The sequence below is a fragment of the Temnothorax americanus genome, unplaced genomic scaffold, assembly GCF_048541705.1.
Source record: "Temnothorax americanus isolate GAGA-0224 unplaced genomic scaffold, ASM4854170v1 Scaffold54, whole genome shotgun sequence".
Lineage (NCBI taxonomy): Eukaryota > Metazoa > Arthropoda > Insecta > Hymenoptera > Formicidae > Temnothorax > Temnothorax americanus.
In genome coordinates, this window is record NW_027509696.1 from 326,354 (window position 1) to 351,336 (window position 24,983).

The 24,983-nt window shown below is 37.8% G+C and overlaps 3 protein-coding genes across 8 annotated transcripts; all 3 read right to left on the reverse strand.

Moving 5' to 3' along the window:
* Positions 1-10,044: 10,044 nt before the first annotated feature.
* Positions 10,045-15,770, reverse strand: LOC143904564 (UDP-glucosyltransferase 2-like). 6 transcript variants are annotated; one of them, XM_077419369.1, is made up of 7 exons: positions 15,517-15,768; positions 12,828-12,938; positions 11,867-12,353; positions 11,396-11,766; positions 11,048-11,267; positions 10,750-10,969; positions 10,045-10,591 (listed from the first exon to the last, which is right to left on the reverse strand). In XM_077419369.1, the coding sequence occupies exons 3-7, from the start codon at positions 12,351-12,353 to the stop codon at positions 10,273-10,275; spliced, it is 1,617 nt and encodes a 538-aa protein (XP_077275495.1). In that variant the 5' UTR covers positions 12,828-12,938; positions 15,517-15,768; the 3' UTR covers positions 10,045-10,272. The 6 variants fall into 6 exon arrangements, with proteins under 6 accessions (XP_077275495.1, XP_077275494.1, XP_077275492.1 ...); XM_077419368.1 differs by having other exon boundaries at positions 12,828-12,943; XM_077419366.1 differs by having other exon boundaries at positions 12,828-13,007.
* A 3,409-nt stretch (positions 15,771-19,179) lies between these two features.
* LOC143904577 (uncharacterized) lies at positions 19,180-20,633 on the reverse strand. Its single transcript, XM_077419379.1, has 3 exons — positions 20,628-20,633; positions 19,907-20,415; positions 19,180-19,449 (listed from the first exon to the last, which is right to left on the reverse strand). Exons 1-3 carry the CDS (start codon positions 20,631-20,633, stop codon positions 19,227-19,229), a joined length of 738 nt encoding a protein of 245 aa, XP_077275505.1. The 3' UTR covers positions 19,180-19,226.
* A 2,089-nt stretch (positions 20,634-22,722) lies between these two features.
* Positions 22,723-24,146, reverse strand: LOC143904572 (uncharacterized). The gene has a single exon (XM_077419376.1). It carries the CDS (start codon positions 23,987-23,989, stop codon positions 23,093-23,095), a length of 897 nt encoding a protein of 298 aa, XP_077275502.1. The 5' UTR covers positions 23,990-24,146; the 3' UTR covers positions 22,723-23,092.
* Positions 24,147-24,983: the final 837 nt, after the last annotated feature.

Below are 24,983 nucleotides of genomic sequence, written 5' to 3' on the forward strand. Positions count from 1 at the left end.
TTTTCTATTCTTGGTATAATAATAGCTATAAGAAAAAGTGTTCAATAAACTAGCAAAAGTATAAGTAATTTTTTTTTACACTTCGTGCATGTAATACGTTTTATAAATTTCACACAAAAAAAATGGAAAAGCAATAAAATAAATCGTTTTACATTCGCACAATTTACATTCGCAAGTGAAATTTTCTCTCGTATCAAAATAGTCTTTGATGTTCGCAATGAGGTAAAGAGACTAAAAGTATTACAATGTGCAGGGAAAATTAATGAGTAAAAGAACGGCCGCGTCTCATCTGTTTCCTCAGAACTAACGTAGAAGAGAGTCGCCAGATCGCTCATAAAATCCAGCCTGGCACGACGCGATTTATACCGGCGTTGCCTAAGGATTATCATATATTTTCCTCGACGCGCGAAAACTCGCGCGAGAAAGTGTCGGCCAAGATTGCGCTCCGTTATCGCCTGCGAAATGGTGACAGCTATGCAAAGGGACGAACGGCGGCAATGGAGAAAGCCTCTTAATGTGTCCGTAAAAAACCGTACAACACGAGGGAACAGTAATCGGTCGGGAATAGCTTTATGATGCTTCGGCGAGCAGCAATATCTCACGGTAACCGATGGTAACGTATTGAGCTTTTTTTTTTTTATTTTTCTGAAAAAGACTTCCGTAAAGCGACATGGGGGCGGCGTGAACGATCGCGAAAGAGAGAGGGACGGCCCTTTCATAAAGAAAGGACTGCAAAAAAATCGACCGATTTATTAACATGCCGCCGGTGACGGCGTGCGTGGCTATACGTCTAAGTTAACTCTTTTGACGGCATGGCACGCATGATCGCTCCGACGAGCACACACGGACACGTACGTATGTATAACGCTTCGAACACAACGCCATACTTATTCTGCTCGTACAAAAAGCAGGCAACAGATATTATACCAACGAATGTCGAAGCGATAGCGCGGAAGTGGAAATTGGCTCTAATTAGCAAAAGATGGCGGCGATTTGATACGTTTGCACGGCATGGGCTGCTTTTTACGTCCAGCCCGCTTACTGGGCTCTTTGTTAATTGAACGCTGTTTAAACGATAATTCGATCAAAAGAACCCGGTCCAACTGAACAACGGCATTTAATTAACAAAAGTGCTAGCCGAGAGTTTTACCCGTCGCCCCCCGACCCCTATCTCGGAGGGAGACTCTCTTCGAATTCTTCCGCTCTCCTTACTCGCTCTTACTCTCATCCTTATCCATCCTTATTTCTACCTCTGTTCTCCACTAACTGCCGGAGAATAATTGTGAAAACATATTACCACCGAGCAGTCCCACTAGATTTTGCCTTTTTCCACCCTTTCTATCTTCTATTATATTTGTTCTGTTTCTCGTTCACCATTTGTCCCGTACTCTCGTCTGCCACTTCACCTTTCGAAGCATATATAGCCGGCGAGTAGGTATACGATTTTAACATTTTTATATCGCAATTATTAAATCGGCCGATTTGTCACTTATACGAGCTCGCGAGTAACAAACGCACTCACAAATTAAAAAAAAATTAAATGAGAAATTTATTGAGCGAATATAGCTAGCAAATAGGAAGACATGCTGAAATAAATTAGATTATTTACAAAAGAGCTGCAAAAATGAATAAGCAACATGTACTGTTGTTTTTTTATTGTATTGATTAAACAGCATAGCATTTTTGATACTGCGCTTGTTTAAAAAATAAAATAGTTTTATGTAAAAAAATAGATTTGTTTTTAGATGCGACGCTGGGCATTGGTATAAAAATTTGTTTTTGTTCGCTAGCAAACTAACCTCGAAAACGTTTCATTAGTTAAGCTTGTTTATTTTTTTATGCTCATTTTAGAAAATGTCGCAACAATAGTTTGCTATAAATCATGTTATAAAGTAAAATAAATTTTTATTATGTTATTAGTTTGCATATACAAATAGTTATAAGCAAATAACTCGTCGGGATTATGAAGATGACAGATCTGATCGCGAGATTATACTTGAATTAACGAGCGTCGAAATCCGGCGATTTATAATACGATAACTACGACGTGTGAAAAATATCGATTGGTTCGTACAGATTGATGGAACGGACGAGAAACGCGTTGCAAGTTTGCCTTAAATCTTTCTCGACAGCGAGTAAAAGTCATATAAAAGGGTGAAGATGAAATGCTTGCACATCGATTTGTTTATTGTTCTTCCCTTAAGCGTCGGAATGCTCTGCAACCTTTCTGTCGCGTCCCTGACGCGTTTGATTCCTTTCGATCTTTTTTCTTTATTACTTCCGATGGAATCCGATTGACATAAGAATCCTACTTAAATCTTCCGCGTTCACGTCTCTTTTCCAGGATTCGTTTTTCTATACTTACGCTTCACTTTATTTCAGTTACGCATATAGACGCGTTTTGCTTTCGCTCGCGCTTTGATATTTTCCTTGCTCCCAAGAATAACAACCCTCTTTGCTTGACGAAGCGGCAAAAACTATATAGTCTTCCTTATAATAATATAAGTTAATATAATTATTACAGGATGATGTTACTTAAAAATATATATCATACTATTATAATTCAGAGAAATTACACCGCCAAAAACTTATTGTTTTTATACTTTTCGAGAAAAAAGTGTATCTCATCAATGTTACAAACATCTATTCTATATATTTTAAATTTATATTGTCTATTTTTTGAAACGCGTGGCAAATATTCACAATATGGGAACATTTTATTTTTGGATGGATTTGAAAAATTACGTTTTTATATTTCATTCATTAAGAATATAAATATGGGTTATGGTGTTTTTTTTTCTTTTTTTTTTTACGTCGCGCGTTTTGACAACCGACCGCTGGCGTACTATTAATTTTGCTCGTTTACAACGAATAACATCGTGCATCGTTTACACGGGCAATCCCACAACCGCGCGAGCACCGATTCATCATCGACCCAAAACATCGCACGGAACATTTCGCTCCACACCGGTATTCCGAACGTGCACTTTCCGCGGAATTACACCATCCCCTTCTTAAATCGCCCACCCGGAAAGCGCGGAACGAATTTCAGTTACCAGCCTTAGCAAATATTCGTTCAACATCGTCGACGCGCGATGCAACTGACAGCAAAAGCAGACGATTTCTGGGGAACTTCTGCGAATCCTACCCGCACGTACCTCGTGGCTGTGGCACCTTGTGATTTCGCGATCTACAATCTTCTTTTTGTTATGCTCGATGAAAATCGCCCAACGTTGTATGAAACTGCAAGGAAAAAATCACGGGACTTGGAAGTTAAAAAGACTTGTTTCTTTACAGACTTTTTCGTAACAAAAGAAGCCAGAGGAATAGTTACCGAGTTGTAGGAAAGACCGAATGAGAGTGGCGCGAGTAAGGATCTTCGAGGGCGAATTCGACGGAGCAATTCAATCGCAATTCCGTCGCGCTTTGACGATTGTATAATTGACCGCGTCGTAATTAAGACACGCGGACCTTGTCGCAGCTGTTAATTAAATAATTCCGCCAACATCATCGTTCGCATGCATGTAGCGAATTTCCGTCTTGAATTCAGTACGTGTTTCAACGTCTCGCTGGGTCCGTTCGTAAAGGGGTGTTGCAGTGGGTGCTCTGTGAAATGGTGGAGAGGGGACGGGGAGACGGCCCGGTGGAAATGGTACGGGCTATGAGTTTCCAGCCGGAGTTGCGAGTGAGTTATGTCTCCTCCGTGAACTCCATGCTCCGTCCAAGGTATTCCTATTCAATTTAACGTATCCGAGCAGTATCTGCTAATTTCCTCTTTATATCTTACGAATTTCGTTCGCCCATTCGCACTATTCCGCCCTTTAGGCACCTATCGTTTCTTTTGCCCACCACCACCGAGCTTTTCCTGAAAGGTCTTTTCAGACCCGCTCCTTTTGTGTCGTTTTCGTACGGACGAAGGATAAAAAGCGTTTGCACGAATAAGAGGAGCTTTTTCCGCAAAACTCTTTGGTTGGCTCTTTATCCTGGCCGTTTCTCGAAGCAAAGAGCGATTTCATGGGAGAAGTGCGTTTTAGCAGGTCCTGTGTTGAAAGAGACGAGACAACACGCTAACACTAGTATATTTACCACGAAAATATATATATAGGTTTAATCTCACACTCAATTCTGTCAAAAGTACGAGAAAGAATTACGACGTAAATTAAGAATTTACGCATTACGCTCGAGCATACGTGATTTGCGTAATCTGCGCTAGATATATGTACAATATTTATTCGTTATAAGCTTACATACGGAAGAACCGCAATCCTCGACACAGCGCGCTGCGCGATTTATCGTTGACATTAGCGTCATCAAGAAATTCAGAGCGGGACGAGATTAAATGTTTATTCTGCTAATTGCCTCGCTGTGGTAGCTCTCATCCACAGTGGAACAATTATTCGTCCGTCGATTGAAATTCTGCGGTCTTAGCCGAAAGGTAATTAACTTTTAATCGAGAAAGTTTAGTGGCTCCGGGTTACCCCGTCTCCGAATTACTTCTTGCCTATTTCTCACTCTATCCTTCCTTCCCGTCGATCGTTCCTCAGCCGAGTCCCTGCCACTCAACGTGTCTAAACGTCCAATCGAGAAACGTGCGCGCTATGCGATATATCTCGACTATATATACCAGCGCTTCTAAGCTCTTACAAGTTTCGGCGTTCTAGCGCTGATCGATGCGCATTCCTTCTTCGGCAATGAATGTAGCGGATCGCATTATTCGCAGGCGCGCGACGACTTTTATTTAAAATGCAACAAATTCGCGCGTCAGACGCCCGAGCGAAGCGATAAAGGATGCGGGCGCGTTACGGAGCATGACCAAAAAATACAAACGGAAATGCCGGGACGGGGGACCCTCGCGCGCAATTGCGCCATTTCGCCGTTACTTTAGCAGCCTGCCGCCACCAAAAGCGGATCACTCTCGCATTCGGGAGACACGTTATCACGTTTCACCGCATCAACGGAATTTCGAGTATTTTCAATTTCCCACGGTGCACAACAACGAGCGAGTGTCGACACGAGTGTGCGCGATTCTCGTAGACGAAGCCGCGGCCCGTAGCCGCCAATAAAGGACAACCGTGTAGAATCGCATACTGAGTCCGGTGAAATCGGTCGTCGCATGCACGCGACGCAAAGGAAAAGTCGCGTCCACTGTCCCATCCGGTTGACATACGCTTGTTCAATTACAAAAATTCGAATTCAAGCCACGTATATTCTTATAGCACTTATTGTTATTGTTCTGTTTGCTTTCTGCAATTACAATTTGCAATCTGCAACGTTCTAGACGGAATCTAGGTGAACGTATGCCGTATCAAAGGTGATCGTCGTAGTAACGAATTTACGACATTTTATTGTAAATTGAATTAGGATTTTCAGTAGCAAATAAATTATATATTAATATACTTTATGTCGCGGAAAAAGACGAAAGATATTAAGATACAAAGGATGTAATTAGAGTAAGTGTCTCTTTACGTGTGATGTGTAAGCTTACCGAGAGTTTCCATTAGAGTGAATTTGAAAAGCCCAAATTCTACTGTGGCAATCGTTTTGCGAACTTTTATTAACGACGAAAGAGCGTTGGCAACATTCGCGTACTTATAGTATTCTCTTTCTGCCTGCTTTCCGTTAGATCGGCTCGATCAGTCGATGAGTCCGTCGACGATGAATCGAAATAATCAAGTACAGATGGATTTGCATACAACACGAGAGACAGCTATATATCTCTGTAAGTGACAGTGAAAGGATTTCTGATTGCGCACCCCATCCTTCTGCCCGGCAAAGGGACGCGTCCCTACCTCTTTGATCGAACGTTGCCTCTGTTCTCTTTATCGAGATCGCATTAGCCGAACGAGGAAGAAAGAAAGAGAATTTCAATATCGCGCAAAAATTTGTCTCCAGGCAACCAATAGTCCGCTCGGAACGTTAAACCGGATTTTTATTTCTCGTTCGGTACTACAAACTCGGCGTGAAACAGTAATGAGTCAAACTAAAACGAAGTATAATCCGTTCTTCATCTTGAAAGCCGGATTTGACTTTAATTTTGAGATTTAAACTAACGAATACATCATTGAGTTTTTATCAATGTTAATAAAAGTAAAACGTATTAATCGCAATTATCGGAAAAATGACATTAGCTGCAACGTGGGATAAAACACAGGTACAAAATGTAGCACGATTTTTTTAAATTAACGAATTACAAATTTGAATTGTGTAGAAAAGAGAAGAATAAAAAACAGCTTTTAAAATATGTTTTTAATGTTTATAAAAATAATTGAATACATATATATATATATATATATATATAAGTATAAATATAATGCACCTATGTTGATTTATAAAACTGAAAAGAAAAGAAGCATTTTTAAATGTTTTAAATAGATATGACAGAAAATTAAATGATTCAACATTCACAGAATCCAACCGCAATATTTGAATTTTTACAATTCGTATATGAATTCTTTTCTCGCATTTCCCAGGATAGTCATAAAGTGTTCTATAAATAGCCCTTATTATGTTGGCCAACAAGATCTTTTTCGCTCGCTAAGCCAGCAGTCGCGCTATCTCTGAGATTTATTTTAATTCGTTCTCAGAATAGGAGGTTCTCGCAGTCTCGGCACGGAGTTCAGTATAATTACAGATAGTAGACAAGGCACTCTGTCAGAGTCACAGAAGCCATGTGCGTACGCGGGGTATTACGTATTACGCGTCTTGAAACTATGAAGGAACAAGTGAGGGTGGAAAGGGAGCGAGAATATAGAAATGCGTCGTATTTACAGTTACTCACTTCTATTTATATTATTTCCTTCGTGATGAAAAGATAGTATAACACAAAGAAGATTGATTAGGGAGGAAAAAGTGAGGGGCAGTGCAAGTTAAAAAAAGAAAGAAGAACATATTCGATATTAGAAAGAGAAAAAAATGAATAAAAATAATAGAATATTTTTCATATTAAAGTGTATAAAATAAATAAATTATGACAAAAATGCAGGGAAGAAGGAGCACTTTCTTTACGGCTGATAATTTCTTCGAGTGATTTGCTCGTAAATATTTGCTCCTGCGTTAGTGCGGTGAAGGTAAATTCTGAACCAGGTCGTAATTATATTTGCATGATAGAGATTTACATTCGTCTGGCGAGTAGATTTAAAAAAAAATCAAGGAAGAGGGACAGGAGAGAGTCTTTAACTTTGGAACAGTCCGCAAAGTTAAAAGTTATGTAAATGGATAGAAGAGCATATGCATAGCTCTCATAAACATTTCCACCAATGAGATACTGAGTGTAAGTTGTTATATTATTTTGTATAAAGTTTGCTTTGAGCATTTCAGTGGTAGAGAAGCTTATGCTATCTTCGTTAAGCTTAGTCTCTCTCTCTTTCTCTCTCTCTCTCTCTTTTCTCTCTCTCTCTCTCTTTCTCTCTTCCTCTCGATTGTTTGCCTTTCCCTGTCAGGGTTAATTGCGAGATACATCTTTTAATTAGTTACACGTCAAATATTTATTCTGAGATAAATGTAAATAGAAACGAGCGTGAGAGATGATCGGATTAAAATTGAACGAAGCATCAAGATTTTTATTTAGGACGGCTTACGAAATTAAATACTCGTACTTTTTATTTGAGATATCTTCCGTTTCTCTTTTTATGTTCAGTGATTTTGTAAATGAATTTTTGCGTCAAGAATACCAATTACGTACCGAGCTAACTACATTTCCAGAACGTTCCGGTTGGAAACAGTCCAATGCCGCTCGGCGAGGTCTGCCAAGTGCGTTAAAATCTATCGATCCACAAATTGCCGCGCGAATCCATTTAATCTTCGCCGTTGTAGGTGGAACGGAATAAAATAGACTTATAAGAAAGCGCATTGTGGAGACCGTATTAACACCGAAACTTCGAGATAATTTAGTAGCTGCACCGAAAGCGCAACTCTCTTTTCCGTATAATAAAAACCTGCAATTATGTCATTTAGCCCGTTTTTTAAATATGCTGCAATTAATAACAAAAATATACATATTTAATTGGAAAAAATTATATTTAGTTTAAGTATGTGTCTCCAGTTTTTACCTACCTACATAACTTTTTTTTACTAAGCTTATTTAGTTACGGAATCAGTGTATCTCGAAATAAATAACTAAACTATATAATTAAAATTTGTGTGTGTGCTCGAACACAATTTCTATCGGTGTACATCAGCATCGTTTTTTAGCACAATGCGTCTGACGATCTGTCAGTTGTATCGTGAAAATCAGATTTACATTAACAGTCGACAAGTATAATGCAAACGAGGCGCATACCGCGAAGCGAGATGTTGCCTTCGTCAGCGTTGCATCCACATCACGAATTGCATTATCATCGTCGCGCGCGATGCAGCATCGACGACAAATACAATAAACACCGAGTCGTGTTGACGATAATGGCCGGATCACTCCGTATATTACTACAGCGAATTGAAGCGAACGAGGATTATTCGCGTCAGAAATTACGTCGCGCTTCGCGAACGGTTTTGTCGTCGTACGACGCGTCGCGGTTGCAAAAGCCGACCGACTACTACTACCGGTGCAGCGGTAGCTCGACGGCGCGGCAAAGCATCGGGGCAAAATTGCATACGGGTAATAAATGAGATTTCAACCGGTTGAATGCGAATAAACGAAGCGCACCACGATGATGGTGGACCGGCGCGAGGCGAAGGGAAAAATTGTCCAGAAAATTGACGTTGTCGACGGTCGTGCGCGCCGATCTGCGCCGCGGTGTCGTTTTCTGTTTTCCCACGGTGTGGGCGAGACGAACTTTTCAATTCAATTTCCAGATGGGTCGCACAAAGGCTTATTTATGAAACGTTCGCCAAGAGTGGAAGTGAGCGCGAACGGTCGTCGGGACGCGCCGCGCGCGAGAGATGAACGGAGAGAAGACGAGGAGACCGTCGCTCCTCCGGCTTCGATAACGCGGCCGATGCCGGTCTCAGGGTCGCTGTCGGTAAAAGATATCAAAATAATTGAAAAAGTTTAAATAGACTTTAATGTTATTTACGGCGGGCTACGTAACCCGTGCCATTTTTGGTCCCCGAGTTCGTCATTTTCGAGTTAATCGCGCCAGATCGACCGAAAATTCGTGTAGGCTATAAAAACCATTCTGCGCGTTAATTATCTATTTCCTCAGTTATTTTTTCTTGCCGCTAAAAGCTTCTATATATATAAATTTAGCTAACATTGGGAACAGGCAGATAAATTAAATTTTATATCGCAGTTGATTAATAGGGTTGAATAAATTAAAAAATCAATATCTAATCGATATCTTGATTAGTCAATGTTTCGAGACAGGAATAGTGTAGCGTATATATATGTGCGCCGACATCGGTGCCACGTGTATTTGTGTACCTGTGTACGTGTTCGCGATTCGCGTAGGTTTCACACAGACACTTGAAATAGCCGTAGATATGTATTCCGCAATGGCAAAGGGGCCTCCTAATTGTTGCTACAATGTTCGTAGAATACGTATGCTTGGTCGACGGTGTTTGGCCCTATGTATGTGCGCGATATTAGCATCGTATACATTATTGTGCTATGTACATTCCTTGGGGCGAATATACGTGTTAATGGATCCTTGCACTCTGAATTAGGTCCATCTGCCAAATGGATGCGCGGACCTGCGGCAAAGGGAGCCTCATTAACCGGATATTCGAAACGCATCGGTCATGTTAACAATAACATCTGACACTTAGCGCCGAAACTAATTAAGTTTTGAATTTCTACATGGTCACGAATGTATTTGGACAATTGGGAGAATATATCGAATGTACGATGATTGTGTATGTGTATATATCTGCATAGAATTATAGAATTGTAAAATGCAATTATTGGCCTCTGCAATTGTTCTTTTTTCAAATCTTTTATCAGTCTTCCCTTACTTTTTATATCTCGTAATTCTATGAGTACGCGCAAATGATCATAATAGACTTCGGGATGCAATTTTGTGCGTTTACAAAATCCATTTCACTCAACGCATCAGCAAGTTTTATATTCACGTTCTCCTCTATACCAAAATTTACCTTCTCTCACTTGCCCCGATTTCCATGTTTCTTTATTTTTCGTATAAATGAGCACTGTAAAATTCACATGCAAATGCTCGAGGGATAAAAGAGGTACACTTCCATGACCATTTCGCATAGTTTGGGCATTTTGAAAACAATTCTATTGCTAAATCAAATTATGCTCAAGCTCATATACAGACGAATATAAGGAAAAAAAAACATAATAATGGCTTAAATGTTTTTTTAATTTATACAATTTCATTACGCCAATTTTTTCTTTCTATACGATTGTATCTTTTTACGTATTATGCAATGGTTTATATGAATTGTATATAACTGCTTTGAAATCCATCTTACAATGCGTAAAATAACGCATAAAACTAAAAATGATGTTATCGTCAAAAATACAATGATATCTAAATCGAATTGCTGATACCACGCGGTATCGACTCCATTGAAACGTAAATGAGGTGCGCCATTGTGACGCATTACAAACTCAATCCACCATATAACATTCTCTAAGCTATCATAAGGCTTGTCTTTTGTGAGAGCACGTAGCGCCAACATTCTATCTTTGTACCTGCAAACAGTGCACCAAATATATACATATATGCATGTTAGTTATTATATGTAAATATCACTATCGTCTCTCTATCCACATTACGATTACGAAACGATTACTATCGTACATATACATACAGTACGGGCGCGTGGACTAATAATTGACATCGTAATTACCCTTTATCATCGGCAACTTCCAGTATAGCGTCGTGCAATTCCGACGTCGTAAGCCGGACTATGTCTAGGTATCTTGCAACTCCCAGAGAAACCATTTTCGTAACTTGGTACACCTGATCGAAGACAAACGGTAGTCCTAAGAGCGGGACGGCATAATGAACCGCTTCTTCGGTACTCTGCAGTCCGCCTTGATAAATGAAGAGCTTGATGTTCGGATGAGCTGAAATAAGGACAAAGAAACGATTATTAATCTCGGTATTAATTTTTATAAAATGCCGGCTTGTCTGTTTCAATTTACCCAGCACGCCCTGTTGTGGGGTCCATTTCGAGATAAAAACGTTGGGAGGAACGTGAAAACTATCATTCTCGAATTTCCACAGTACTTTATACGGCAAATTGGAAAAAGCGTTCGCAAAGATCTCCAGTATTTTCTTCGGCAATAATTTGCTTTTTGTGTTTGATCCCAGACTCATATAAACGAAACCATTTGTCGCATTGTCCAGGAAATCTTTTAAATCCTGTAGACAGTAAATTTTATGAAGATATATTTTTCTTAATTGCGTTTAATGCGTTAAAGCGTTAAAGCGAGATTGACTGATATGAAATAGAATTTTAATACTAATCAATAATTATTATAAAGTCTTACTTTTGGTAACGACGGTGGCGTCTTTGCGATGTGCAATCCGCTGAAGTGAACGATATTAGGTATTTCGGGTCTGGCGTATGCAAGCAAAGGTTCTTGATTGATCAAGATGAGACTCATATTCTTCTCAACGTCGGTGATATGCGGTATATCATTACCGAAATACTTTTCGGCGATCTTTTGTTGTTTGTTCGCGAAATTATTAAACCATGAATATATGTTCCACCAAGTATTTATGAAATTCACCAATCGCCTCCAAAATGGTTTATCTAATCCTGCGAAACTTTCAAGCTCCCAATTCGAGGGATGCGATGGGAGCACGGGACTACCGTGAATGAAACGATGACAGTTTTGCAAGTCCATAGACATGATACCTGAGGTTATAAAACTCGTTGAGTAACACCGTTCGTATAGCTGTTACATAATACACGACATGATTAAGTATAATAACGGCATAATTTTATTTAACCTTACCTATTAAAGGTGCATTAAATCTGTGCGCCAGCATGTAGGTTGCAGGAGTCATAATCATCTCCGCTATTACCGCGTCAAATTGCACATCGGTTCCATTTTTATAATATTCCACGAGATCAGGATGGCTGAGGACGTCCTCCGCGATATTATGGCCCAGTGTTAGTAATCTCATTTTTAATCCTGCCAATTGTGTGAGATTCCAACGGGTCTGACTTATATCAGTGTCATCAACTTTTTCATATATAAAACCGAAGTCTATTTCCGTATAGTTGGTCACGCTAGTATCATTTAAAATATTAGGAGTCAATGTTACTATCTCGTGTCCCCGCTTATTCAAAGCAAGACATATTGTCCGAAATACTATCTGATGACTGTAGGATGGAGTTGGAGCAATGACCAATAGTCTTTTGCTGCATGCTAGATTACTCGTAATCAAAATCCATAGGATCGTGATGATAACTGGTGAGAGACCGACAATCAGTCTCATCTTGTAGAACAAGAAAAACACTGATTATATACATATATATTTAATTTTTGGCTACTATAATATGTACATACTATATGCATGCCGACAAAGCACAATAAATTTATTTTACACTTGGAAAATTGCAAAATAGGTATTATATGTGTATTGAATATAATACAATAATATATTAAATAATATTTTTGTTTTCTGACATAATCTTTTGAAATAATATAAAATCAATTTTTGTATGAAAAAATCAGATCACGGAAATTAATAAAAATATCGACATTACAATAATTAATATCTTTTTTACATATTGTATATACAATACACACGTAAAATTACATTTCCTTTTTGTATAAAAGAAGAAATATTAGTTTGATTATTTATATTCTATAAAGCATTTTCGACTAAAGCAGATTACGTTGTTAAAAGACACAAGTTATTTTAATTATCCTATAAAGCACTCGATTAAACCAGATTATATATACTTACGTTATTAATAAGATATATAAATTATTGTAATTATCCTCCGCAGTAGGATCACTAATATTCAATAACGACAATGTGGTGCACGGTTTTGCCCGAAGAAGAGATGTGCTCAGACTGAACTTTGTAAACGCACGAATGGCGTTATGTAGATTCCGTCGAAGTGGAATGTTTTCGTATTTTTGTCTTAATTTATGTTGTTGCGCGGCAAGTATTAACGGCATGAATATTAATAGGATGTATACATATATTGAGGAATGTATAGAAGAATTATAGAAGAAGAATGTGATATTAAAACCAGAGAACTCAACTTTAGAATAATTACTTACAAAGAAAACTTTCTTCAAGGAGAACTTTAATACCTACTAAATAATGTCGTCTGAAAGCTATCTAAGGAATAATATTCCTTACAATTAGATAAGCTTATACTAAGAAACCCATTTTGTTGAATCAACTAAAGTCTTGGTTGAATATGAGCAAAAAATTCTTTAGTTAATATAACACAAAATTTGGTTAACATAATAAAAATTTTTTAACATAACTAAATTTTTTTTGTTAGAATTATATAATTACATTATATAATTACAAGCTTACATTGTCATATAACAAGCATAAGTTATAGTCTTTCTTATGATTATTATATATTACGTCATTATATAATTGCATAATTATATATAATTTTTTTGAGACAATGCATATAACTTGTGACTAACATTGTAAGTAAAATAACGTGTAACTGGTCAACGTGATATTTTGCATTTTTCTCTTTTCCAATTTTGCAAAACAAAATTTTATACATTATTCTTTTGTGTTGCATGAAATACTAGTATTTAAACTCTCTCTCTCTCTCTCTCTCTCTCTCTCTCTCTCTCTCTCTCTCTCTCTCTCTCTCTCTCTCTCTTGACTCTTTCCGTTTCAAATATAAAAATAACTTGATATTTCGAATTTTATTACTATACAAGCGTAACCAAAACATAAAAAATGAAAAAATTTTATATCAAATATCTCGTCTTTGCTACTATTTTAAATGTAATATAACATTATTGCGACTATTTTTACTACAAATACACGTATACTCTCTAAATTTGAATGAGTCACTGAAATGGCATACTTTAGACTGATATCAGAGTGAATGATAGTCACTGATGCGTTTAATGATAAGTAAAGCAACTTCAGTGACTTTTTACTGATTCAGATTTAGTGTGTGACGTGATAAGAATACTATATGTAAGCATAATTCGTGACCATAAGAGGTTTTTACGACGCAAATATATATTTATTTTTTTAGTTATTTTTGAAATGTGAACAACTGAATTAGTAACAAATGCATAATTTTTTAAAACAGATCTTGATACGTATGAATAAGGGATTGCAAAATTGATAACGTTTTCTACAACTTTTCTGTGATAGATAAAAATACACAATTGTGCTTATGTCGATTGTATATTCGATTATATATTTAATTATGAAGCTGAACTTATTGGAATTACGTCAATTTTAATGAATTTCAATTTCGATTTAATAAATTCCGTCTTTTTGAATCCAGGCTACTTGCATTTTTCACATCTAGACTTCAATATATCACAACGAAAAAGAGCAAACGAAGTAGGAGAAGGATAGCGAACTGCGAGACAGCGAAATCCAATTCTTTTGCCGATTAATATTGTCTGTTGCATCTGGAAACATGGCGAACATGGTGCATCGGTAGTATCTATATATATTCGACGCGTGAAAGGAAAGACTGATTTGTGTCCGTAGATCGGGATTTATTTGTCAATTTACAACGCTTATCTGTAATATTTACCAAAGTTTGATAGTAAAAGCATTGAAATTAAAAATACGATTTGAGAGAGAGAGAAAGAACAAAATATTATATATATATATATATATATATATATATATATATATATATATATATATATATATATATGATGCTGTTTCGTTCCGTCTCGCATAATGCCGGCGTTTTTAAGTATTTAAAAGATCAAGGTTGATCGATTTTAATTTAGTTCGTATCTACGAATTAAGAATAATGGAATCGCGCTTAACACTGCCACTGAAATTATACACGGTTATACACATATATGAATTAATTTAACGACTAATTTAAACTGTAAGCAAATCACATATAAATTAATCGCAGTATACACATACTTATGATTTATTACTATGTAAGAATTTGTTAATATATCTAGAGAGAAAGGTTCTTCTGTATATATTGAAATTATTATGAGAGATACATATATATAATGAATCTTCCCGAATATCCAACGAATCTCTATATACGAATTACGAATCGCGCATATCCAACGAATCTGGCCCTATATAGCTGTACGCAGAATGCGTTTTGTGCGTTTTTCCTCCGTATATAATATACTCATCGCAACCCGTTGCGTGTCGCGTAAAAGAGTCACGGTCGGTCTCGCTCCGCGTGTACTTGACGCGAGACACTACCGTGTCTCTTGATTTCTACGTATATAATATTTTGCATAATATTTTGAAAAATTATCGAACGTTTGAAATTGCCGTCTATAAAGTAAAAAACGTATATAATGCGAAAGATTGCGCGGACTACTAGAACGATATATTGAAAACGATCGTCGTGAGTATAACTTATACGTTTCCACGAATTTGATTAGAAATAAACGTTGGTTAACATGATTGAATCCCGTCTGAAAGTTAGACTAGAAAGTACCGAAACGTGGAGGTATTGCAGCTATGGAATCCTTGATATAAGAGATTAACGCCGACACAAACGGTTACAATCGCGGAAGAAGTAAGACTGGAAGTCTCATATCGAACTATTTCAATTCGGCGAACACACAATTGCTGCGATTAGTGGAATTACTCGAAGTGGTGTTTACGATAACGCATAGTTTCGTGTACAGACGTACCTACTCGTATGTGCACGCGCTGTATACAGATTAAGTTCACTCTATCTGAGAGCCTAGCCGAACGTTGGTTGATGCAATAGTACGTATATTACGTCGCAAAACTGTTTCTCTTGTATCGTTGCCCGCCGGGTTCACGGTTCACAAGTCGAATATCAAATCGATGTCGATCATGATTTTTCGAACCGTTTGATTTGATAACGACTAGATTCTCTATTGATCTTTGAACGAGGATCGACACTGTATCAACGCTGGATTGATGTTACAACCAATGATAGATCAGGAAGATATATCTTCGATATTATATCGATATCTAGTTGATATATGAGTAATATCTAGTAGATATTCCATTGTAGATAGATGGTGTACCGTAAGGGCCTATGCACAATGAGAGGAATAAAGAACAAGGAATATATAAAAATTCATAGTCGCATCTTATTTGAATACAGTCTCTTGAAATATGGTGACAGATCCGCATGATATTTTGTCGATCACTTATCGACGTATAATCGACATCTATAGAAGTATACATTATCGATTTGACATATAGAAGATATCGTATAAGTGTCGATCAATTATTGGGGATTTAGATGATGTTTAGTAGATATCATATTCAAGTCAAGTCGATATATGGAGAAGTTGATTCGACTTCAGTTTCAGTATGATATCAGTTGAATGATGACTAGATCGTCGACATCTATATAATATTTTCCAAATATTGCGATGAAATCTTCGAAATATTAAATTGATTATTGATTTGCATATGATCTCAACTTGATTTCAATATGATATTCACTAGATTCTTCACCGACTTGTGAACCCGGGTGTCAACGAAAATTCAGAATATTAATCTAAAATATCAGGGAAAAAATATTCTGTTAAACAGCAATTAAGAGTTGCTATAGGTAGCAATTAAGAAAGTACATGAATGTAACAATCAGAATCTGCGTTCAGATATATACTCAAATGTACTTTTTAGTTTTACAGATAGGGATTTGGCACACGTGATATAATGGCATGACAACACAAGGACGAGTTTATATCGCCGTAATGGTCAATGGAAAACGTTTATCTTTAGTCGATGCACGAGCGCTCGGCACGCATCGAGCACGTGTATTAAATGCATTTCTAGTGCACGTCAAATAAAAATCGAATCGAGCTTGGTACGTGATCGGGGAAGACTGCGGAACCAAACAGAGACGATGGAAATCTTTTCTCGACCAAGACAACGACGGTCTTTCCGCTAACTCACCCCGCACAGTTTCTTAACTGTAATTTCAACTCGATAGTTGCCACGGTATTACGAAACTGCGCGTAGCTCCCTAACTCCATTAATCATTACGGCTCCGGGATCGGCCCAAGATCGTTTTTGAGAGGTTCGAACAGTTTCTACTTGAATTGTAATCTGTCTTGGCCATGTCCTATCCATTTCTTAGCCTCTGATAAGGGCGCGTGGTTAATGCGAATATGGATTATCGTGAACATGCCAACAGAGAATACTGGCTAATTTGCAAGGTTTATATTTATGGCATTTATGCTTACTATACAATACATATATTGTATTTATTTTAGTAAAAATAAATGTTATACTTGACGAAATGTTTTTTTCACACATATAGATGCGCTTAGAGGAGAATACATTTGAAAGAAAAATCTTACACAATAGCATTGTGAGATATTTAAATCTTTCAAAAATTTCAATTTTTATATAAATTCTGACTTAAAAATCGGAATGTTACGTAAGAAACTGGTCTGACAAGAAATCTGGGACGAGAATTCTTTTTATCAGCAATTTATCCGTTTTATCTCCATTTAATGCTGAAGGCAATTTATGATACAATCGTGGAAGATTTAATTTTATAACGATTAATGCAGTGAACGATAATTACGAAACTCAATCTCAAATAGAAACAAATTGTTGTAGCGATCTTATCATATGCATTATAGAAAACGAATTTGTGTGTGTGTCTGTACGAGGATGATGATGTATCTAACTTTCATGAATTCTTAACAAATTATGTTGTAGGCATTTTGTATTATGATAATACGTTATCGTTTACAATATTGCGAATGTATTAGAGAGCTTGGTGGAAACAAGTTTCTATTTGAGTTAGAAATTAGCGAAATAATTTTAAAAGTAAATATTACTTTAAGCTATCACAGTTGTATTGTATTTATGAACTTTCCAATTTGTTTTCTTTAGTTAGATTAACAATCCAAGTTTTATATTACGCGTTTACGTTGACAATTGAAACATTGAAAGATATATAAATTGTAACTTTTTAAGTATAATCGAACATAACTGTGAAATATTATAGAAAAACGATCAAATAATAGCAGATTCTTTATATAATTTAGATTCTTTATACAATATATATATACTTTTATAAATTTCTTATAATCATATGTATAGTTTATAATTTTTTTTGTGATTAGTCATGAGAATGTATGAAACATTTATGAATATTGCATTGTCTAAATTTTTGTTTTTTCATTGGTTTGTTATTATTGCTCGGAGTTTGAGGATAATACTTTAGTCTACTTATTTTACATAGGTTTAGTAACCACAGATGATCAATGTCTGTCCTAAATTGTTTCACAAATGAGTTGGCGTAATTGACGACAGATTATCCTAGGCCGACAATTTGATTATCATTTTCAAACACACTTCAGTTTTACCTTGCGTACACACGATAGAATTCGTTCCACAGATCATTAGTGTTTTATGACGGTAGTTTATCGGTGAATGGCCTAGTCCTGTTTGGCAGGCAATTTACGGATTCTATAGAATCCCCTTCGGGAAGACTCGATAGACGTTCCAGACGCAAAAGAGAATCCGTCTCTTTCCGCTTAAATTTGGGAACCGAGTACGGTACACTCGCAACTCCGAGCAATCGTAATTTCGTAGGCAGCAGAAGTTTAGCCGGCGGGCTTTCGTTCGAGAGGTAGAGCTTAGAAGTCAAATATCGGGAATTTCATTTGCGCGCCGCTATGTATTATTCAATCGTACTCAAAGGAGTTTCCTCGCGGGATAAGCTACCGTTGAACTCATCAATCACTGTTCTCGGCTCTGACAGACTATTCCAATAAGCTCAACTGTCGGGATTAGTACTTGTGAAATTGATGTATGTCATCAAAGTAAAGAAAAACTTTGTTTTAGACTACGGAGGCATAGGTATACTGGCGCTTTATTGTCACGATGTACCTTTTTATTATAATTTATTTTCTATTTGTTTCGATATCGCAAAAATAGAGAATACATGCCTACGTAATTAACTACCGGATTATAAACATTTACTTTAGCAATTTGATATCGTACGAAGAAAATAGTACATTATACTTAAAATGTATAAATTTCCTTACAAATTATTCTCACAATGCGACTAGGGCACGAGACACAAAAAGCTAGGTTTATGATATAAACATACACAGTATGACATTTCTATAAAATATTTATTAATGTTTTATTGATGAGGCGACTAAAGCTTATGCAGGTATAATTGTCAAGGCAATATTAGCTATTTTTTTTAGATATTTTTGGCGCTGATGTTATTTTACATTTGTTGTAAGGTGGACAATAATCCTTGCAAAATGTAACTTGATCAATGTAAATTTGCACTTCGGTATGTGGCTCCTTAATATGCTTAAAAACGAGTTTGCCATTCTTTACATATTCATGAAAAGGTATTGTGCATACTCGTTTCCATCCAAAACCTTCCGCGATCTGTGCGATATATCTGTAATGGATGTGATAGGCTATCAGACTTCAGATTAATATCTGTGTGAATCTGTCAATTTAATTTTGTACGTTGCGATCCTATTCGCGTAACGTATGACTGCAAGGAGACGATAGATAATGTTTCGTATCGAATAACACGCTCATACGCTGAGAAATGCTTCAAATCATCGCATGCTATGATAATCCTAATTAATGCGATCGTTATTCTTTTAATACGACACGAAGCCATACGTCAGCCGTCTCGAGCTCTCCAGGCAGTTTGAATTACAAGGTAACAGTTACGCCGAACGTGTGATATACGGACGGATATAGTCGGGCGATCTTTCTCGTTGACGCGACCCGTCGCGAAAATTACTCAAAATTCCGCCGAGGCGAGCGAACCGCGCCGAAACGACTCGCATTCCTTACGCGCCTGTAGCCTAACCAGAATTCCACGGTCAGCCAGTTGGACTCACCTATTACTGCAGTCAACACGGAACAATCGATAGCCACAATCGCGCGCGAGATACCAGCTATCTAGCACGAGCTTTCTAGCAATACCCTGGTTCCGGAAGTCCGGCCTGACCGCGAGATAGCTGCACTCGAAGATCTTGAGAACGCAATAGCGCTCCCAGAGATTCGGCTTGCTGGTCACGTAAGCCTCGAACTCGATCACGTCGCGGGTCGGTCCGCATTCGCAACATCTAGCGAACTCGACGAACTTGTCGGGATCCCAAGGACAGGAGCCACCGTTCACCGCGGCACCTACGATACAATTGTCCTCTCCCTCAGCAATTATCGTCATACCCTCTCGGAGCTCATTGTACATAAGTTTTAGCAATGACGGCGCGGGCTCCTGTTCGTCCAAACCAATGTTCACCATGGTTGGGTCGTCCTTATAGAACGCATCGCTCATGAAAGTCATCACTCTGTCGTAGTCCACCGGAAAAGCTAGTCGTGTCTTGTAAATTGCATCTGGTCGATTCTATTACATATATATATGTATATGTATATGTATATATAATATGAAATTTTGCTTTGATAGTAAATAATAAATCAGACATGAAGAATTTGAGTATTTAGCCTTATTAATGAGTATCTTGTAGAAAATGTAAAACTAACACTCGTAGAATTTAACTTACAATTTATTTTGCAGATTAAGCAAATGTTTGTTAAAATTTGCATTATAGCGTATACTGTCATTTCTATGACATTTTTATGAAATATAGATTTCTCATGAAGCACTTACGGTATAATTTCGCTTCGCAATGCGCAAATAATATTTTCGATTTCTAAATATGTTATTAAGGTGCGATTCGTATATAATGCATCTTGCAACTGGGCAAATCAATCTTGACAAAATCGATATCATATTTTTGCCACACGGTGACCTCTCTTAAAATATATACTCCGTAAATGCCTACTCCGTTTGGCAAACTCTTTATTAAATTATGCAACACACCTCGTCTCTGTATACATTCCACAATAGATTTGCCGAATTGACGTCAATTGATATTTTACGTGTGATTTTTTTATTTTCCTTATTTTTAGGTTCGTTTATTTATGTATGATATGAAATATAATACGAGCGGCATAAAATCGAAAGCCCTTTATTTAGATCCTTTTGGCACGTTAATAATAAATGATAACTCGTAAGACTACACACGTGTTTGATGATAAATTAAATATATTATTTACGTCTTCTTCGCTTCTCTACGATATACTCCACGCTTTTCTGTCACTTTGTTTTAATGATAATTGCGTACTTCATGTTATTTACAAATTGCAAAACAAACGCCTCCCGAATGTGCATGGTTTTTGGTAGACTTTTCCTGCTGTTTCACTGCTAAGGTTTTTCTCACAGTGAAAATAAACGGGTGACAATAAACTATCGCGGAAAAGCGATCAGATCCCCGAAATCAGGCGTTCTCGGAGAATCGCACGAGCACATCGGACGTGCGACGGTCAAATAAAAAGGAAGGAGAGCAAGATACGAAGCGAACGTCCGCTTTCGAAGGATTGGAGATTATCAGAAGATAAATTGCATTTCTTCTCGGGGTAAAACGTCGCCGTCGAGGCAAACTGTCAGATCTACTTCTTTGACGTAAATTATCCGAGAGCTGACGTTCGTTACGTATACGCGTCGAGGTTTCGCGAGAACATTTATTGAACTACGAACAAAATACCGAAATAAAACAATTTATGTAATTGGATAACGTTCATTGTTACTTTGTTTGAATTTCACGTCAAATTCTTCAGGAATTCAATGCAACAGTTAAAAGAGAACGGGTTCGCGTTTTACTTCCATTAAGAAGCATTCCGGGCGGTAAAACTTAACGCCGGCGTTCCGCAGTTTCTGGAAGACCAGGTCGGACGATAACTCAAACACGGCTCTATTCATTCATGGCCGTTGTACGAAGTGATATGGGTGGCAGCCTGCAGAGCGGCATCTGATTTATGTATTTGCTCCGCGTTCCACCGCGCTTCCGATATACATGCACCTTTATATACAACGTGTACATAAACCGGCAGATACATATAATACAAGCATCGCGTGCGTGCACGTATATACGCATTGACGGCGGCGTGTGTATGAAAGGGTCGTAGCTACGCGCGAATATACACACGTACGTATATAAGGTGGTACTCGCAGATACGTATGCGAGGACGGTAGGTGCTGCGGCTTATTGTTGATGAATGCGGGGAACCCGAGCTCACTGAGCCACGAAGGGGATGCGGGCTTTATACATATATCGTATAGTCAGACTACAGCGGAGTTGGTACGAGACCGATAGGTATACGTTATACCGAAGTGGAATGCCCTCGCGGACCTCGGTGTGCGCTCGCCCGCAATGAGAATGTGAGGGAAATACAACGACTCGTATATGTATCAATTATGTGCCTTGATTTTCATTTTGCGGCAGGACCACTCGCGAAAGATTGCAATTTATCGGCACAATAATCCGAGTATTGTTTAATATCCATTAACCGTCCGCTGGGCCGAATGCGATTATCGTTGAGTCATGTTCGATCATCAGTATCGGTTGCGTAAATAAAACTGGGATCGCTGGCGTTATGATAAATTTGAGAAAGCAGAAAATTAAAATTGTCGAGTTTCCAATTATGATTGCCAATTAAAAAAATTTTATGTCGAGGTAAAAAATCGGCAAAATAATAAATGTAATAAAAACATTATCGAGCTAGGAAAAGAAATTATAAAAAACTGCGGTAATATTAAAATAACAAAGAATATGTTTGTCTTTAATCGATTTATTGTAAAAAATCAACTGAGTAAATATAAAAATGAGAGAAAGAACAGAATTTACGTTTATATAATTTTATATATTTTACTAAACGCACAACGTGTGTGTGCAAATATGAAAAATATGAGGTAAAATACGAATAAATGCACGCGCATTAAATATTTGAATAATGTACATTTTTCCGAATATTTTTGTATATTTATCTCTGAATTAACGACTACAATTGTAACTCACGCGGGTATCATATATGTTAACTTGGGCCGTCGTTGCTGAAAGCAAACTTTCAACCTTTCGTTAAGCCTGTCTGCTTTATGAATCCACTCAAGTTCCCGAGGAGTCCGTCTTAGAGTGACCTTGGGCTTCTCGGTTGTCTCTCGCCTTTTCTTCGAACTTCCTCTGCTAGTTGGCTTCCACCTCGAATCTGGAACCATTAGTCTTGCCTTTCGCGTATTTGCCTTCAGCAGCGGCGTGTTTTTCGCCGTAACGACCGTGCTTCTCAAAGTGTCCACCCTGACGCCCGTTACTGTAGATATCAGCGTCCTTTTTGAACTCATCTTTATGATAAACGTTGCGATATCCGGCGTTGTTACGAGCCTTCTCACGACCATCTCTGATCTCGTGGGTAGCTCCGTTCTTTTTCACGACTTCTTCTTTATGATTCTTCGCACGATCCTCGTTTTTGGAATGGCTCTTACTCGTGCCGGCGTCTTCGGCATGTTCCGTCTTCTTGTTCTCCTTTCTCGTGTCGCCCTTTGCACCTACTTCGAAAACGACGAGGCTGTCGGTACCGCGATCATCTCTTGCGACTTGCGTCTCGTGCTTCGACGCGGCGTAATGTGCGTCGTTATCTCGATTAAATCCGCCGGATTTACCGGAGTTCCCGTCGTCCGTCACCGAAGCTCTTAATGTCGCACTTTTGCGACCTTTTAATCTGGTTTGCGGTTTCGCAAACGCAAACTCCATGTGGGTGACCCCAGGCGACTTAACGCCTTTATAACCAACCGGTAACATTTCCGCTTCAGGTTCTATAATCAAGGGTAGCAAGACCGGGTTGCTCTTTGCCCTCGTAACGATCGCTCTCATCGTCGACGGTCCTTTCTCCTCAAACTCTTTACTATCTTCGAGGATCTCAAACAATTTAGTCGCGGATAGCTGCTCCTCGAAGCCATAGCCATTAGCTATTGATTTTGGATTGAACGTGCTGCTAATGTACATCTCGTTAAGTCGGTCCCTCGACGGATACGCGCAAACGCAGAGCACGGCGCAAGCGGCATACCATCCTGCATAGATCTTCATTTGTTTTGTGGATGTCCCCGTTGCTTAGCAGCCCGGGTAGTCCAATTTAGTCCACGAATTTGTTCGAATTATATGTATCTACTTCGGTAAATAGACCAGGCACGAGACAGAGGGGCTTTTAATGTGGCAACGCGCCGGCATGTACTGTAATAATCGCGCAATAATACCAGCTCTTTTATATTGCACGACAATCGCTCGGCCGAACCGAAGACCATCGATTTCACATGGCCTTAGCGTATCTAGCGTAGCGTATAGCCACAATTCAAGATCAACGGCGGTTTACGGTACTAGTCGATCAGTGATGCAAAGTAAACTCGTGGGATTAGATCGCAGTTTCAGAGAGCAGAAATGTTGTGAAATACTAGATATTCCTTCACTGTTGGAAAATTTGTGTTTAAATGTAACATAAATCGCCTGTCCAAAACGGTCCACTCAAATTTTTGTGTTAATTTAACATAATGTGGATGTGTTAAATAGTTAAATGGTACCACCAATACTATGTTAAAATATTTCAACAGAAAAGAAATGTAATTCTGATCGTAATTTGACGTTAATTATGTGTACAATTAACATAACTTTTATGTTGAAGTTAAGATTGTAAGATAAAATTAACACTCTTTTTCTGTAAATGTTTTATTCCCACTTCTGTTATAGAGTAAAATAAACATTCTTTTTCTGTAAAATTTAACACATTTAATAAATACGTTCAAATTGTGTTACTTTAACATATTCTTTGAATTATTTTAATAATTTTACATTTTAAATTTGTTAAGCTCAATTAACATAAGTAGCAGGCATATGTTAAATCTACACATGTATGTGTTGATTATTTTACACAAAAATTTTAACAAGGACTTTTTTTGACAAACCTACAAAAATTTTTCAACAGTGTTGCAATTTGTACAAAAGGAATCGAATGATCGTTAGTTTCGTAATTTTATTTTTTTGCGGCCGAGAACGTCGCAACTTAAACTGCTCCGAATACCTTCCGTGG